We start from the raw sequence: 17532 nt of genomic DNA on the forward strand, positions 1-17532 counted from the left end.
CCTTGCTAACTGTCTGTCCCTTGTTCATCAAGAATTTCAGAGTGAATCGTGCTTAAATATCGTCTCCCCACACCACAAGGGTGGCATTAGCGGAGAAGAAAAGCACAGAAGGCCTGTTGATCTATGCTTGGTGTTCTCTGCTGTGATAGGTTTTCCTTTTTTTGCAAATCACTAAGAGTTAAGAGTAAATGTCATAGGCAAGAAATCTGTTTCTGTAAACCTTTTCTTAGCAATATTAGGACATGTTCTTTTTTTCCCTGTATTTAAAATAGATGTCCAATACATCCAAGGACATTCATGATCTGGCCCAAGTGTATACTTAAAAGTTGGAGTTTTGGGGGGCTGGCTGGTTAGCTCAGTTGGTTAGAGCATGTGCTGATAACACAAGGATCCAGCGTTCAATCCTTGTACCAAAATAATTGGAATTTTTAAAAAATGAATGAGTAACTTCCCAAATAACTGAATATTTGTAGGAAATTTAGACTTGACGTTTCATTATAAGAGATACAAATGAGGCTATATCTCTTAGCACATAAAATACTTTAATTATTGATAATATAATAGCTAACACTCGCTTCCTAACAGGATCTATTCAGAGTGCTTTATGTATACTAACTCATTCAGTCCTCACAAAACACATGGTCAGAAACAATAAAATTAATAAACTGACTGTCCTGAATATCTGTGAAAGGTTCCTGAAACAGAAAGAAAAATTAATGACTAGACCAATATCCAATATACTTTGTGGTATAAAATAGGGATTGGTAAACCGTGGTCCATGTCCAAATGCTGCCCTGGTTGTAAGACAGATGGTAGCAACTGTGCCAGGGTATGTGGCCAGCAAATCCTAAAATATATACTGTCTGGCCCTTTACAGAAACAGCTTGGCTCCTGATTTTTTAAAAAAATTGTCCCTAACCTGTTCTGGAATAGGACCTTTTTTGGATGATGTAATGCACTACCGCCTTCAAGGAAGAAAATAGCATTCCTGATAAAGTACTTAAGTATTTTCTTGATAAACTGCAATGGAATTAAGATTGGTTCTGGGAAACCAGTCTTCCACCCATCCACTTGACCACCAGTCAAACATCTATTGTTTAACTAAATATTCTTTTTGCATCTAGTCTATCAATGATTATGTAACCATTTTCCTCTATAAAATGTCCATACTGAGAATGGATCTTTGAATTGGCTCCCTAGAGGTCTTTTCCTCTGCATTAGGATTACAATAAAACTTTGACATATCTATAACTATTAAGTTTTCTTTTTGCAACTGGTGGTAGTTCTGTAGTTTTAGGAAAATTCATTCAGAATATACAGACATAATACAGTTACGTGTAAAGGAGCAACAACAACAAAAGACTTTGACTTCTCTTTGTAACATTAGTTGCCGAAGATAGCATCTCTGAAGGAATGACATCTTTGTTGTCATTCCAAATCAGCCAAGGTCCCTCAAGTACAAGGGACAGCAGAAAAATATTTACAGATACGCATAGGTTTAGAAAATGCCTGCATTCCTTTCCTGGAAAAGTGACCGGAGATATGAATGAAGATAAACTCCAGAACAGAGAAATCGTAGTTTAAAAAGGAGTGGCAATGAGTGATAAAACTATTTAATCTCAGAGTTAAGTCTAAATAACTAATTTAGGTATAAATATGAATGAAAATATAAAAAATAATACTTTTGTATTCAGAACTACTTCTTTTCCTACTTTGATCTAAAAATCCCAGAGTATATCAAATCTGGTAACCCACTCAGTGAAGGATGGGTGTTAGGGGCAAAGAACATATATACAGAAAATGACCAAAGAGGAAACATGGAAGCCCCTACAGGAAGCAATTAATGCACTTAGGTACAAATAACCTGTAAAAAAGTCAAATTCCCCTCAGAGGACTCATTTGGTTCTCTTGAAATTCAAATTAGCACTGCAATACTGAAAAGTATCTGTGTAAGAGACAACCATAGCTAAGATTCAGGCTGTGCCCCTGAGATCTGAGGGTAGCGTCCAGTAATAGCAACAATATAGCAAGGTCTGGAAATGCTGTATTACAAAGGCCAGCTTCTGTCTCTGCCTTGGTTCAGTTAAAAGGAGCCGTGCTTCAGTTATCTTTTATATTGAGGGACCTACCACATTTCCCTCTGCAATGCCCTCTGCAATTTTGGGAGAAACCAAACTTATAGTGATGTATTTCAGCCTTGAAAAGGAAAGATGTCAACCACTGGAGCATTGGAAAATATTTGTAAAATAATATTTTACAGATGAATCGTTCTAATAAAAAATGATAAATATGTTTGTGATTAAAGAAACGCAGGGGACACAGTGAGACACAGCGTGCTGGTTCCAAAGATTTGCCTTGTGGGCCACACCTCCCTCTCTGTCTTGAGGGCCACAGGCTGCCTTTCCCTTGCTTGGGTATCTGTTCTGTGTAAGCTAGAATGAGGTCCCCTCCCCCCGCCAGGTTTCCCTTCTCTGTGTGGCTGGGCACAAGAGCTTTCCATTGCCCCTGGGTGTGGGGGAGAGAGTGCAGAATGTGCCCTCAGCTGCTCCTGCCTCTCAGGTGTTTTTCTTGCCAGTTGACAACTTGTCAGCCCTATGTGCCCTGTTCTGGCATGTCAGCAGAAATTTCACATGTTTCTGGTAGGCCTGTAGCACCCTTACTTAGTTTCTAATACAGATGCAGATGTCCCCTGCTTTTGCTTTTCTTTTGGCTTTTTCAGTGGAAATCAAGCAGCCCTTGTTTGGGGGAGAGGCTGTAACACCACCTCTGTTCACATCTAGAGCACTACAACCTTCTTATTCTCCTGGAGAAATTCTCTGCAATAAGAGTCACATGATTAAACATTCCTTTTATTAAAATTGAAATTGCAGAAGCTTTTCTGTTCACTCTGCCCTTCCCTAATTGTCTGATTTGCACTTATTCTCCTGGAGAAATTCTCTGCAATAAGAGTCACATGATTAAACATTCCTTTTAATAAAATTGAAATTGCAGAAGCTTTTCTGTTCACTCTGCCCTTCCCTAATTGTCTGATTTGCATGTATTTATTATTCTAGGTTGGCGACAGAGATGATTCCAACCTTTACATAAATATGAAGCTGAAGGCTGCTGAAGAGGTAAAGCCTAGAACAGCGGTGCCCTCCCCCTCCCCCCACCTCTATCCCGGGTCCTGTCAGTTACCCCTTGCCCTTTGTGCCTCTCCCTATAAAAACTTTTATCACCCACAGCAAACATTAAGTTTATCTGTTTTGCAAGTCAGAAGTGGGTAACTTAGAGCTGTGGCCTCTGGTTTGACCTTGAATATTTGTTTTCTCATCAATGATTTCCTTCCCAAAGAGCAGGAATAATGGACATGAAATTGCTAAAGTGCAATGTTGACAATTAACAAGTGAATGATGAATGGGTCGAGATGAGGTACTAATTTTTCAGGGCTGAGATGAGGGTTGAGATGAGGGACTGATTCTTCAGAATATACAAGGCTGCAATGGTGACTAATACCTTCTGGTTTGTTTTAGTCATATCTGTAAAAGAAATGGGCCCTTATCTCAAGTTCTCTTGCCATTTACCTGTTTTTAATGTATATGTTTGCAGATTGGGATCAAAGCCACTCACATTAAGTTACCAAGAACAGCCACAGAACATGAGGTGAGCGGTTATGAATGGATTGTTCAGAGGGCAGCTGAAGTGCGTTCCTCTGTGGTTTTTGATTTAGCGGAACTTTGGGGACTGACACATTTAGCATATGCAAGACCTCCAGGTAATTTTTTCTTTCCAGTCCCTACTTCCAGAAAATCTTTGAAAATAGTCAGAGTAAATGGTGCAGTCCTAGGGTAGGGACGTTTGGTAATCAAAGTGCGATTGCAGCACCCTTCGCTTATGAGTCATCTGTGGTGTTCATTAAAATGGTTACTTAGCCTGTGACTATCTGCATTTTAAAAACCAAATATACCATTTATATGATGTTCAAGAATGGGCAGAACAGATCAGTGGTGATTCAAGTTACAACCGTGGTTGTTTATAGATAGGGGATTAAACTGTAAAGGGGCAGGAGGAAAAAGGAACTTTCTGAGGTCATGGAAAAATTCTGTATCTGTACTGTTCCATATGGTAGCCACTAGCCCCATGAGACTACTTAAATTTAATTAAAATGAAATAAAATTAAAAATTCCTCAGTTGTATTAGCCACATCAAGTATTCAATAACTGCCATTGTATTGCAAGGTACAAATTATAGAACGTTTCTGTCATCGCAGAAAAGATTATTAGATGTTGCTGCTCTGGATCTTGATTTGGATGCTTGTAACATGGATATTACTATTGCAGTAATAAGTTTTAAAGTTCTCAGCTCTTTTATTTGATGGATTGCTTACCAGACACCGGGGCGGATACATTCCGTGTTAAAGTACAGTTGCTCTCAGGATTCAAGGCGGAGGTACATTCTGAGAGAACTATAATTAAACTCTTGGGGGAAAATGGGACAACGGGATTTTTTTGCCTGTGAAAGTGTTTCTCCCTCTTTTGATTTCCATGTGATATACAAATTACACGTGGTATTACTTTTAGGTGTTAAAGCACATCATGTCTTTGAATGAGGACTCCACAGTACATGGGTTCATAGTACAGCTACCTTTAGATTCAGAGAATCCCATGAACACAGAAACAGTGGTCAATGCTCTTGCACCTGAAAAAGATGTGGATGGGTGAGTGTGGCTTGGCTTCCTATTTCACATTCCATAATTCCATTTTATAATATATTTCTATTTTGGGAAGACAGCATATTTGCTTTTAAAGAGCAAAGACACCTAATTACCTTATTTCCCTTGTATTTTCATCACTTTTGTTGTTTTAGATTGACTAGTATCAATGCTGGAAAACTTGCTAGAGGTGACCTAAATGACTGTTTCATTCCTTGTACGCCTAGAGGATGTTTGGAACTCATCAAAAAGACAGGTAAAAACAAACCAACCAAACAACAAGAAAGCTCCACTTCTTGGAGCCTGGTCTTGATGCGTGGAAGTCTGGAGGAGGTACACTGTGGGCCATAAATAAATTGATTTGATTGGCAGAAGAGCCTGTCTACTAGCAGCATTACCTAAATTCTCACTTAATTTTCTCAACAGCCCTATGCACTAGGTTCTATTACTGTTCAACAGCTAAGAAAATAGGCTCAGAGAGATTGAGTAACTTGTCCAAGATACAGCAGAACCCAGATTTGAACTCAGGGTCATTTAAGTTCAAATAACTGAAAAAATAACCTATATGGTAATAAGAATTCAGATATTCTACAAGGGTACAAAGTAAAAAAAAACCCATCCCTGAAATGGGCACTGAATCTCCGTAGTAGTTCTAGGACTAGACAGATGGCTGGAAATGCATCTCTTGAACAGTTGGTTGTATTGTCCCGTCATTTAGTTAGCACCTTGATATTTTAGTTTCATTATGAATAACTTTAGCAGAGGTTATTTTTTACAAGGAGGTGCGTCCTGTTAAAAAGAAGTAGATCATGTCCAGCCACCAAAAAAAAAAAAAAAAAGTAGTAGTTCTAGGACTAGACAGATGGCTGGAAGTGCATCTCTTGAACAGTTGGTTGTATTGTCCCGTCATTTAGTTAGCACCTTGGTATTTTAGTTTCATTATGAATAACTTTAGCAGAGGTTATTTTTTACAAGGAGGTGCATCCTGTTAAAAAGAAGTAGATCATGTCCAGCCACCAAAAAAAAAAAAAAAAAAAAAAAAGATAAAAAGTTTCAAGTGGAAAATTTTGACCAGCATACATGAAAATTTTCTGTGGTTGGCAAGAAAATGTCAAATCGTAAGCCTTGGGACAGCTATTATAGTTCAATCCTAAACTAAATATATATTCTTCAGCATATGTAGCAAATAATGTATTACAACTTGATTAAGAAAAAAGAAAATCCCATGAACTACAGTAGCTGTAGGCTTCTCACTTCCTCTTATTGATTGTGAAGCTGCCATTTGCCTTAATGCAGCTTCAGGTCTTCTGCTGAATCCTCAAAAGGACAGTAAGTTACCTTTTAAACACTTCAAGCTTTGAGATCTTTACTACTAGATGTTCATGATGTTAACATTATATAAGAACTTACCTTTTTCTAAGAAGATTTATTTTATGCAAGAAGCATAATTTAAACTCAGACTGCCTTAAGCAAGGGTCCACTGCTTTGACCAGGTAGAGGGGCTTAGGTGGAGTCCTCAGGACCTTACCTCTGCTTTTTTTGTGTGGGAAGTTCATTCTCAGGCTCCATTTGGTGGTCCCAAGCAGCTCCGACCATGTTCCGTCCTTATGCCTAACAGTCATAGGACTGGATCTCATCACAGCCAGCAGATGAAATATGGTCCCTCATCCTCTATTGGGTGCCCACCCAAGCCATCTCTATTGAGTAAAGTATGAGTCAGTCCTAAAAGGACATTGGTATATTGCTGGAAGAAGGGGTACTGGATAAGCAAAAAGAAAGCATCCTACTACAGTTAAATTTCCCCTTTATCCCTTCCCTGCAAATAACCTTACGGCTCAGGCCCTAAGCAAAAAGAGAAATTTGGATGAAGGAACTATATAAATAAAATTACCAAAGTTGGAAAGAATTACTGATACTAATCTAATTTCCTTTACTTTTCTCTACCCTGTTACATACACCCTATTTAACTGTGTTTCCCATGTAATTTAATCTGAGGTCTTCTTCTATAAGGCTGTTTAGCTGTACCTCAGGCTTTCTTTTTTCTTTGAGTGTAGGTTTTCTTCCCACTCCCCTATGACTCAATGAATGGATCTTGGCTTAAGTTGCTCTCAAAAATGCACAGCAAGAAGGACACATGTACAAATCCCAATTTATAGCTAAAACCCTAGAGTTGAGAATATTATTGCCAAAGAAGGAATGTTTTTAGGAAGGTTTCTGTTTGATGCTGAGTCTGTTTTTGTACACTTGTTCTGAATTTTTCCATATAGGTGGTGTGCGAAGGAAGACAGCTTTTTTCTTCCAACTCTGATGCCTGTTGGCTTTTTTTCAGGGGTGCAGATCGCTGGAAGGCATGCTGTGGTGGTTGGGCGCAGTAAAATAGTCGGTGCCCCAATGCATGACTTGCTTCTGTGGAACAATGCCACAGTGACCACCTGCCACTCCAAGACTGCCAATCTGGACAAGGAGGTAGGGGAGTTCTGATTAGAGGAGAAAGTGTTCTCTGTGCGTGTGTGTGTTCTTGTGTGTGTGTGGGAGGGGGTGGGGGCTGTTCTCTTCCCATATTGAGAGTAACTAACATTTAAGTGCCAGGCATTGCCATGTACTTTACCTTCATTATCTCATATAATCCCTATAACAATTGTATGATTCTTGTCTCATTTTACAAGATGAAGAAACAAATTCAAATTAAAATGTTGCCCAAGTTTATACAGAGTTTATTTTAACCATATACTTTCTCCCCCTGTCTGCCTAGTGGTAGATAGGAATTAGCAGTATAGGCACTCAGATTGGCCCCTGGCAGCCAAGTCCCATATGCATCACAGTGGTGGCCTCAGAGGTGGAGTGCTCCAGAGGAGGTTGTGGGCAGTGGTCCCATTACATCTATGGCAGCTTGTTCTTGACCCCTGCATCAGATTATTCCTGAGCCCGAGAATGCTCACATGTACACATCCCTGTTGACAGTGCAGTTCTTAAAGAGTCTCTTAAGTCTCTTAAGTTAAGAGACTGCACTTTGCAGAGAGAGAGTAGGAGAGAGGCGCAGCACCTTCTCTTAATCCTCCCATAGCAGTGTTCTGCAGAAGGTGGTAGAACCCACTTCTGTAGGACAGGGAGCAGTCTTCGGGCATTCTGTCATCCATGGACATTGTCCTGGGCTGTGGCTCCAAGCCTGTGCTCCCTCTGCCCTGCAGGTTTGGCCTAGTGAAAGGGTATCTTTCTGGCACATGTAGGGATAAGCACAGCATGTGAAGGGCTTCAGAAACAGCATATGGCTTGTATTTGAGCCCTAACCCAATGTCCTAGGAAGTAGCTGATGACAATTAAGAATTTAATACAAAGCTCAGGGGCATCCTTTCCACTTCTAGATCTTTTGGTGTGTGTTTCATTTAATTTCTGAAGTCTGAGTCCCCTTTCCCTAGGTAAATAAAGGTGACATCGTGGTGGTTGCAGTTGGTCAGCCTGAATTGGTGAAAGGGGAGTGGATCAAACCTGGGGCCATAGTCATTGACTGTGGAATCAATTATGTCCCAGGTAAGTGATGGCCGGAGGAGGAAAGTGGTTTTTGGTAGAGGGCCAGTTAGAAGATTATGTCTAGGTTATCAAATGAAGCTGGAGAGAGAACCGTTTGTCTCATTTTATGCTCGAAGTGCTAAGGCTTAGAGAGATTGACTTGCTCGAGGGTGCACACAGTTAGTGAATGTGACAGTTGCCACTCTCAGGCAGACCTGCCTGGTGTCAGAGCCTGTGATTTTAGTCACTGTGCTGTACAGCTCCCAAGATGACTAGATGACTTTGCCAGGGAGAGAGTGGGAGAGAAGGTGGGAGGGAGATACCAGTTTATCTTCATGTAGAGATCACGCTTTATTTTAACAAAGGTAATGGATGGATTTAAAATATAGTGTAATCATTGCAAAGTGTTGTGGGAGTCCAGAAGAGGGACCCATTCTTCCAGGAGTTCTCTAGGAGGCTTTACAAGGAAGGTGCTTGACCCGGGCTTTTTTCTAGGCAGGGAGGATGAATTCGGCCTTTGAATCGAGTCCAAAACTCTACTGGGCATCCTCATCCCCAAGCTACTCCTCCCTCCCCTTTTTTGGTTAATGATGCCACCATTCTTCCTCCCTCAGGTCTGAAACCTTTCAGCTTCCCTCCCATTCATTCTCTATATTGGATCAGTTTTTAAATATTAAGAACATTTCCTCTCTTCTCTGTCTCAGTGTCACCAGCTGAATGGACTGCTATACATTTCTTACTGGTGTCCCTCCCATCAGCTGATTCACACTCAGATCTCTCCGCATACTCTTGCCTTGCCTTGTTCACCTTCCGGCATGGACCTGTGAACTCTTCCTTCCACAGTACTTGCCATACTCCTTAGCCTCACACTGTTTTCGCGACCCCTACATCCTTTTATCTCATTTGCACCTTGTGCAGACCTGTCTTAAGCTGTCATGAACTGGACCACTTTCCCTCCCCTGCACATGCTATGTTTGTCCTTTGCAGCTTCCATGCCTGCATCCTTAGTAGAGCAGGCTGTTCTTTTCAAACATAAAATTTCAAAGAATCGTACAGCAAATACTTCTATGCATACCTCGTAAATTTAAGAAAGGAACAGTCTTTAATTGAGCAACTACTTCTATGCATCAAGCACCATTCCAGGCCTTGGGCTCACGAGTGAATGAGACCCCACTGTGAACTTTACTTTCAACCACTTCCTTCCCACCTTCTGTCTGTCTGTAATGTTCATTCCTCCTTCCAAACCTTGTCTGATTTCCCATCAAGCAGGGATGATCTCTTCTCTCCTCCCCCATAGAACTTGGTATTTCTCGTATCATATGTGTCTCATGTTTGGCGTCCTGTGCTGTCCTCGCTAGAGAGTCAATTCCTCATGGGCAGTGGTCTCTGTGGTGCCAGGGCCAGCTTTCTGCCTTGTGATTACTAGCACTCACAGCTGTTGAATTGTTGAAGGGAATTATAGCAATAATAATCTTTTTTCTCCTTTCCATCTTGAGTTAAATGAAATGTAGACACTGAGCTGCCAGAAACATTAGTCACTGTCAAGTTTTCACTGTTTTTAACCTCCCTCCTACTCTCCCTACAGATGCTTTTAAGACAGTAGCTCATGATTGATCACTCGTTTTCTTGTAGTGTAATTATCTAATGGGCGATAAAGAAATTGCTTTCCTACAGTTCCTCACGTTGAATACTTGCAGTATGACCTTCAGGCTCATTCTGTTTAAACTTTGTATCTTCTTTGTGATATTTCTACTTTGGCATTTTTTGGATTAGATGAGAGAGATGAAGAAGAAAAACCTGGGTCTTGGAGATAGATATGAAATGTTGACTTAAACACAAAACTTGCCATCCTGTTCATGTTGGTTCCTCACATAGTGGTAAAATATCAATAAAATCAAAGTAATATCTTCCCTCCTGGCCAACAATGTTTTTATTGATCCTGGGCATATAGACAAATAAATATCAATAAGGCTGGATGTTACTGTTCCCTAAGGATGGCAGAATCACTGTGTTACACACCAGTGAGTGGGCTGCAGGAACTAAAGACTATTCTTTGCAAGTATTCATTTTAGAAGTAACTTGAACTTCTTGGTTCATATTTTGACCATTTAAATCATTTGCATGGTCCACTGAGGGATAACATTATAAGTCATTTGCCAAATTAAGAATGTATTAAAGTTTATATGTTTTTTTAAAGAAGGAATATTTCTTAAGATTCAAGTGCAGAACAGAAGGTATTGACCAGAGAAACACATAAAAGTATTTTTCCTGCTTGGTTTACTAAAGATAATTAGAGAAGGGCTAGATTAATAGTGTTTTATTTGGAAGGGTTATAGAAAGAAGGAATGGATTCCACACCCTACCCCAATCCAGTCTCTGCCTATCCAGTGTAGTGGCTTCTGTACTGGCCTCTGTTATTAGGGGACCCAAATTAAGTGTCAAGGTGTTAAGGCTCAGCTAGATGTTAAGCTGAATTTTGTACATGTAATTTCCCAATGAAAGAGAAATTCTAGGGCTAAGGGTAGATAAACAAAATGTTTGTCAGTTACTGAAGCCATGTACTTAAGTAGAGAAATGGTCATTTTTTCCACTGACCACATCATACTCTCTATGGAACACTGTACATACATCAGCAGGGACTTAAATAAACCCTGATAGTGTTCAGTTAGGAGCAAAACTGAGCTCATCCAGTGCAGCATTTAGTTGTACAGTAATTGATATATGTTTCCTATCTATGGAAGAACATTAACAAATAGAAAAAGATGCATGGGGTTTTTAAGCTAACTGGTGTTAGACTGTTGAAACCTGTACAGAGGGCAAAACCATAACCACACAGTAGTCCCCCCTAATCTGTGGGGGATACATTCCAAGATCCCCAGTGGAATGCTGAAACCTCAGATAGTACTGTACCCTGTATATACTGTTTCTTCCTGTGCATACATACCTGTGATAAAGTGCAATTTATAAGTTAGGCACAGTAAGAGATTAACAACAATAACTAATAATAAAGTAGAGCAATTATAACAATATACTATAATAAAAGTTATATGAATGTGGCCCCTCTCTGTCTCCTAAAATGTCTTATTGTACTGTACTCACCTATTTTTGGACCGTGTTTGACAGTGCATAACTGAGATTGCGGAAAAAGAAACCACGGATAAGGGGGAACTACTATATTTGCTTGGCATTTTGAAATGACTTTATAGTATGTAAGAGGAAATGTGCCATAGTTTGCTGCTTCATAATCTTGTAAAAACCTGAAACTATCCCGAGGACTTGTGTCCACCAGCTCCTTCTAGTATGTATGGAAAATATGCATCATGAATATCTAGGGTGGGAAGAGAAACCCTTATGTTTGAAGAATGCTTTTTCAGTTTTAAGAATTGCACATTTTCTCATTTGGCTCTGAGCGAACTTGTGAGATATGTAGTGTTAATCCTTCTTTGCATCTTTGGACTTCAGAGGAACATGGAGCCCATAGCAGCTAAGAACTAACAGTTAGTAGAAGAGCTGACCCTAGAGCCTGGGTCTCTTAATTCTGGCTTTCTGCCTACTTCCTGAAGCTTCCTCTCTCAGTTGTGGAGCTCCAATGAGAGAGAAGTGGTGATATGGCTAAGACTCTACCCGATCCTGCCTCTGAAGTTGGGTTGCTTCAAGGTCTAGGCTTGTCCCCAGCCCCTCACAGATGTGCACTGAAGCCAAGTGTAGGATGTTCTTTGTGTGCGTGAGCAATGATGCGTCGTTGGGTTTTGTTCTCTTGAATAGCTATTCTTTGCTGGTAAGATTTGTAGTGTTCTTGTATCCTTTTAAGGGAGGCGTAATTATACTCTCTGCCTTTAGCATACATTTAAGTAGGTGCTTGTCTTTGGAACTGGATGCTGAATTGTTCCTCCAGCTCACACATGTAGCTTACAAAATGCTGACAGTTGCTGTAGAAACGGTATCTTGCAGCTGTGACATAGTTGGAGCTTTGTGCACCCAAAAAAATTCTTTTGTAGGCCTTGGCAAATTACCATTTTAAAAGGTGCTCATTATATACTGGGTAGATGGTTTTAAGAATTAAAAATGGTTGGTATTTTATTTGCCTCCTGAGAGACTACAAAAGGATTCTCCAGATGCTGAAAAACCACTTAAGCATCTTGTAAATTTTTCAGGTAAAATAATTTTCTCCATAGGAGATAGCAAACACTTGTCATCTCATAGCTTTTAAGTAAAGTAGACACTTGAGCCTGATGGGATTAACACACCCTAAAATTCTACTTAGTTTTTGGAACAAACTGTCATAATTGATCGCTTAACTTAAAAATAAACACCAGGATTGCAATTCTCAGACTTTCCTTTGATTTTTTTCCCTTTGACCAGATGATACAAAACCAAATGGGAGAAAAGTCGTGGGTGATGTGGCATATGATGAGGCCAAAGAGAGGGCAGGCTTTATCACTCCTGTTCCTGGTGGCATCGGGCCCATGACAGTCGCAATGCTAATGCAGGTACTTGTGAATAAAACTTCCTGTAATATTTCTGAAAAGCTGATAGAATCCTGCTTTTATTCTCAAGTAGAAATGTCATAAAACCCACTCAGAAGTTAAGTAAAGATGTGAATCTGTTGAGGACAAAAAGGGAATGGAAGAACAGAGAAATGGTACCAGTCGCATTAGTAGAGGAGAGCAGGGACGGCACAATTCTAATTTCCTTTGGAATATAATAACTTCCAAAAAAGAAAAGTGAAAATACACTGACTTAGCTAGGTCTCTTTTGGCTTGCTTGCCCTTTATAACACACCCCAGCTGATATGGGGAGAGGCAAGCAGCCCCAAAGCCTTGTAGGTGCTTGTAGAGTCTTGCTTAGAATTGAGGCACGTTAATATGTGGAGCAGGAACCAGTTCATTTTGTGATTGAACTGGAGTGACCTGGGGCTTGGAACTGAGGTGGGGGTTAAAATAATCACCTCTTTTAAGATCCACTTATGTCATTTTGTTTAGAGCACAGTAGAGAGTGCAAAGCATTTCCTGGAGAAATTTAATCCAGGAAAGTGGGCGATTCAGTATAACAAGCTTAACCTCAAGACTCCTGTTCCAAGGTAAACTCAAAATTTTACTGATTCAAAACTTTGTGAATTGTTGGATACTGTGGGTACATGTGAGCTCCTTCTGAAAGCACCATCAGTGGTGGGGGTGTGAGGGGTCATCAATTAGTGTGGGATTAATTAAATTCAGTGAATAAAGATTGATACCTATTTGCTATGTTTTTAAAGTGACATTGATATATCACGATCTTGCAAACCGAAGCCCATTGGGAACCTGGCTCGAGAAATTGGTCTGCTCTCCGGAGAGGTAGAAATGTATGGTCAAACAAAAGCCAAAGTTCTGCTGTCAGCGCTAGAGCGCCTGAAGCACCAGCCCGATGGGAAATATGTGGTGGTGACCGGGTATGATTTTTATTCATTTTGCCAATCAAATCTTAATTTTAATCCTGATTATTATTACCAGGAGTTGCATTTGCACTTAACACATATTTCTGGAGGTGCTTTTAATTTGGTTTTAGCATTGTCACACGTATTTGATCTCATTTGATCCTTAACAGCAACCCTGTAAGGTAGATAAGAGTAGATTGTAATCCTTCAGAGATGAGAAGATTGGTCAAGGTTATCCATCCAGTAGGTGGAAGAGTTCAGTCTTATAACCTGGTCTTCAGATGGAATCACCTTTTTTTAACCCCAAATTAATTAATTCGATAGATCTACTAAGCATTCATTTTTATTGCTGAGCTAAGTTATATATAAAAGCTAGTTTTTGTTTCAGATGGAATCACCTTTTTTTAACCCAAAATTAATTAATTCAATAGATCTACTAAGCATTCATTTTTATTGCTGAGCTAAGTTATATATAAAAGCTAGTTTTTGAGACTTTAAATTGAGAAATCAAAATTATAGCAGTGTCTCTCTCTATAAAGTAAAGTATATTTCCTCTTTACAGTGAGGAGAGCAAAAGTACAGCAATCTTTTTTTTTTTTTAATTTAAAGTTTTTTGGAAATTACAACTAAGACTCTTGGAAAAGATCTCTTTCCGGGCTTTTGTCTTTTTTATTATTTAGATGAAAAGTCATTCTCTAGGGTCTGCTAGGTCTGATTTAGTGATATAGATCAACTTAATTCTATAAGTAAACCTTCTCTTCTTTTGCTTTCGTCTTGAAGAATAACTCCAACGCCCCTGGGAGAAGGGAAAAGCACAACCACCATCGGACTGGTGCAAGCCCTCGGTGCCCATCTTTATCAAAACGTTTTTGCATGTGTGCGACAGCCTTCCCAGGGCCCCACCTTTGGAATAAAAGGTACGAGTGGGGCTGGACCCTGGGTGGCCAGAGGGCACTTGCCTCTCCTTCATTCCTCCCAGGCCCACTTCACCCACAAACACTGATGGGGTCTTCAACTCATGTGGACACCATGAATGTCCTCCTCACACCCCACTAGAGTAGTGCTTTTGGAGAAGGCTTTTGTTGGTTACCCTAGCTCCTGCTGTCGTTCTCTGACACTCCACAGGGATTCTCTGGGATGGGTAATGTGTAGCTGGAGGTGCTTTTATTTGACCCTAATAGTTAACTGTCACAGTAACAATAAAGGTAATCATAGCTACTGATTACCATGCTGACATTCGAAAGAGAAAGGCAAACCCTACAGGTGTTTTACCCTGTGGGGAATGAAAAGCCTACCCTTATTGAGTATATGCTTTGTGCCACATATTGTGCCAAGCAATTCATGCATATTATTTTATTTTATCCTCCAATTTGAGATAGCATTATCAACATTTTACAATAGCAGCAACCAGGACTTCAGAGGTAACTTGGTCAACGGCATCATTATTAAGTGCTAGAGTGCCCCTGAACCCCCAGTCTATTTCAAGTGCTAAATCACTACCATCAACACAGTGTTTCTTCTTCTGGCTGGATGAAAACATGACATCAGTAGTCATACTTTACCTTCAGATTTTGATTGCTGTAGTACTGCAAATAGACTCTTTTAATTAAAGTTATTTTTATTAATTATAATGGGTTCTTAGAGTTAGCTTTCTCATTTGCTTGGTGACAGGGTATCACATTCTGCTTGTTCTAGCAATTACTGCAAATGTTGACCTGGGGTACACCTTTGCCCTTCTGTCTGTTTTATAAACATGCTGACTTAGTTCTACTTTGAGCTTGTCTTAACAACCCCCTTTCAACTTCAGAAGGAGCCTTTTCCCTTGTTCTGCTTATTGAATCTATTATACCTATTATTCTTCTTTTCCTCTTATTGCAGATTGCTTCATTGTGTGGTCTCTGCCTCACAAAAACAAAATCTATACCTCAAACTGACATTTATTCCATTAATAATGTGGTAATCTAGACATTTTTGACTGGCCTTTGGTTAATAATCCAAATGGGCCAGCAAAAATCTAGTGATTAGGCTGTTTTCTAGTATATGTCTTCTACTTTGGAGGAATTGTAGTCTTTGTTTGTGTTAGGTGTATGTATCTTAAATATTCCTTTTTAAAAACCAGAGTAGCTTTATGAGAGTAGGAAATTGAATAGGTTTGCCTTTATGTAACTGTCAGCTGGGTGTTTTAACAAATGTTAGGAATCACAGGGAACCTTTTCCTAAAGATAATGAGTAGGTACATATGTGTTCATGGTTTTGTCATTTAGACTCAGATTTCAATTGAGAGACTATTCAGCATGAACAAAATCAAGTGTTTTGCCGTGCTAAAAGAAAATTAGAAAACACTTGATTAACTTTGGCCAAATTATTTTTAAAAAGTAAATAAATAATATGCTTAGTAAAGAAATCGATTTGCTTTTACATATTTGATTTCCAAGTCATGGAGAAGCATGCTTAACATAAGACCCCCCCAACCTATCCTCTAGGTGGCGCTGCAGGAGGTGGCTACTCCCAGGTTATCCCTATGGAAGAGGTAAAGTATTCCAGGATTTGGCTGACTTGGACCCTTTATTACAGCTTTTTCCCCAGAGATTAACCATTTTCGTAGAGCTGTTTGTGGGCAAATGACTTGTTTCTCAGCAGAAGCAACATGTAAGGAAAAACATCATAATTAGTAGACTTGTGACATAACTTGGTTCTGAAGCCTGGCTTTTCGGTGGGAATAATCATTTTAAGCAAGTTATCTGATGAAGTGTGATAGTGGGAAGCACCAACGCACAGTGAACCCAGAGTACTAAATGCAGAAATGGGGACAGTGTTTAGACATAGAGTTAGCGCTGCTCTGGTGCTCCTTCTTCCTCACCGTTTAAAAGACGTGAGTGTGGGCTGGCCCGTGGCTCACTCAGGAGAGTGCAGTGCTGATAACACCAAGGCCGTGGGTTCAGATCCCATATAGGGCTGGCCGGTTAGCTCACTGGGAGAGCATGGTGCTAACAACACCAAGTCAAGGGTTAAGATCCCCTTACCAGTCTTTAAAAATAATAATAATAAAAATAAAAATAAAAGATGTGAGCATGACCTCCGTAATCCAGTGTTGCTGTTGATTCCAGTGGTGTGGGGTTGTGTTCTCTGGACATGTTGTTTAGGGAAAACTGCAAATTCTTTGTTTTAGAGGAGTTTCTTCTGAGAATGAATAGTCATTTATGTTTTCAGGAGCTCCCTGTATTGGGTATGTGATAGCTGTGATGCCATCAGTATTCCATTGGCTTTAACATAGGAATTGATTTGGTGACAATAGAATGACTGTTGGAAAGATCCAGAGCACCTTGAAAACCGATGTGACTTCTGTTCTTTTGTAGTTTAATCTCCACCTCACTGGTGACATCCACGCCATCACTGCAGCTAATAACCTCGTTGCTGCTGCCATCGATGCCCGGATATTCCATGAACTTACCCAGACAGACAAGGTAGTATGCTGAGGCCTCATGAACCCCATGAACACTTTTGAAAGGGCTAAAGCACCCGAATTAGTGTTGGTCCCCTGGGTGCTGATGGTGTAGGTAGTAAGGCAGTGGGGTTCCTCTCATTTAAAAACCCTTTTCCTCCTGTTCTTTAAGGCTCTCTTTAATCGTTTGGTACCATCAGTGAATGGAGTGAGAAAGTTCTCTGATATCCAAATCCGAAGATTACGGGTAAGCTTTTTCCTTCTTTATTTTTGATATTGTGTGAAATTTGGTAATTGACAGGGAGGTAAAATTCTCCTTAGAGTAGCCTATTTTGGATCAAGTTACATCAATAGTTGTTGAAAGGAAGAAAGCCCGGCCCGAGTGTAAAAGAAACACACCAGGAGACATGGACTCAACCAACGTGTACTAGGCAGGCAAAATGAACAAGCAGGCTGCCCTCTCAGAAGTGGGAGCAGCAG

At 40.0% G+C, this 17532-nt stretch overlaps 1 protein-coding gene across 1 annotated transcript in view; it reads left to right on the forward strand.

Moving 5' to 3' along the window:
* Positions 1 to 17532, forward strand: part of MTHFD1 (methylenetetrahydrofolate dehydrogenase (NADP+ dependent) 1, methenyltetrahydrofolate cyclohydrolase, formyltetrahydrofolate synthetase) — a 58957-nt gene that overhangs the window by 17575 nt on the left and 23850 nt on the right. Inside the window, exons 3-15 of the mRNA XM_008566249.1 lie at positions 3054 to 3113; positions 3589 to 3642; positions 4560 to 4696; positions 4846 to 4946; positions 7020 to 7156; positions 8107 to 8218; positions 12560 to 12687; positions 13180 to 13277; positions 13452 to 13625; positions 14391 to 14527; positions 16094 to 16140; positions 16967 to 17074; positions 17225 to 17299. Coding sequence (XP_008564471.1) covers positions 3054 to 3113; positions 3589 to 3642; positions 4560 to 4696; positions 4846 to 4946; positions 7020 to 7156; positions 8107 to 8218; positions 12560 to 12687; positions 13180 to 13277; positions 13452 to 13625; positions 14391 to 14527; positions 16094 to 16140; positions 16967 to 17074; positions 17225 to 17299 — 1368 coding nt within the window. The remainder of the gene's footprint in view (positions 1 to 3053; positions 3114 to 3588; positions 3643 to 4559; positions 4697 to 4845; positions 4947 to 7019; positions 7157 to 8106; positions 8219 to 12559; positions 12688 to 13179; positions 13278 to 13451; positions 13626 to 14390; positions 14528 to 16093; positions 16141 to 16966; positions 17075 to 17224; positions 17300 to 17532) is intronic.

Source organism: Galeopterus variegatus, unplaced genomic scaffold, assembly GCF_000696425.1.
Source record: "Galeopterus variegatus unplaced genomic scaffold, G_variegatus-3.0.2 Scaffold231, whole genome shotgun sequence".
Lineage (NCBI taxonomy): Eukaryota > Metazoa > Chordata > Mammalia > Dermoptera > Cynocephalidae > Galeopterus > Galeopterus variegatus.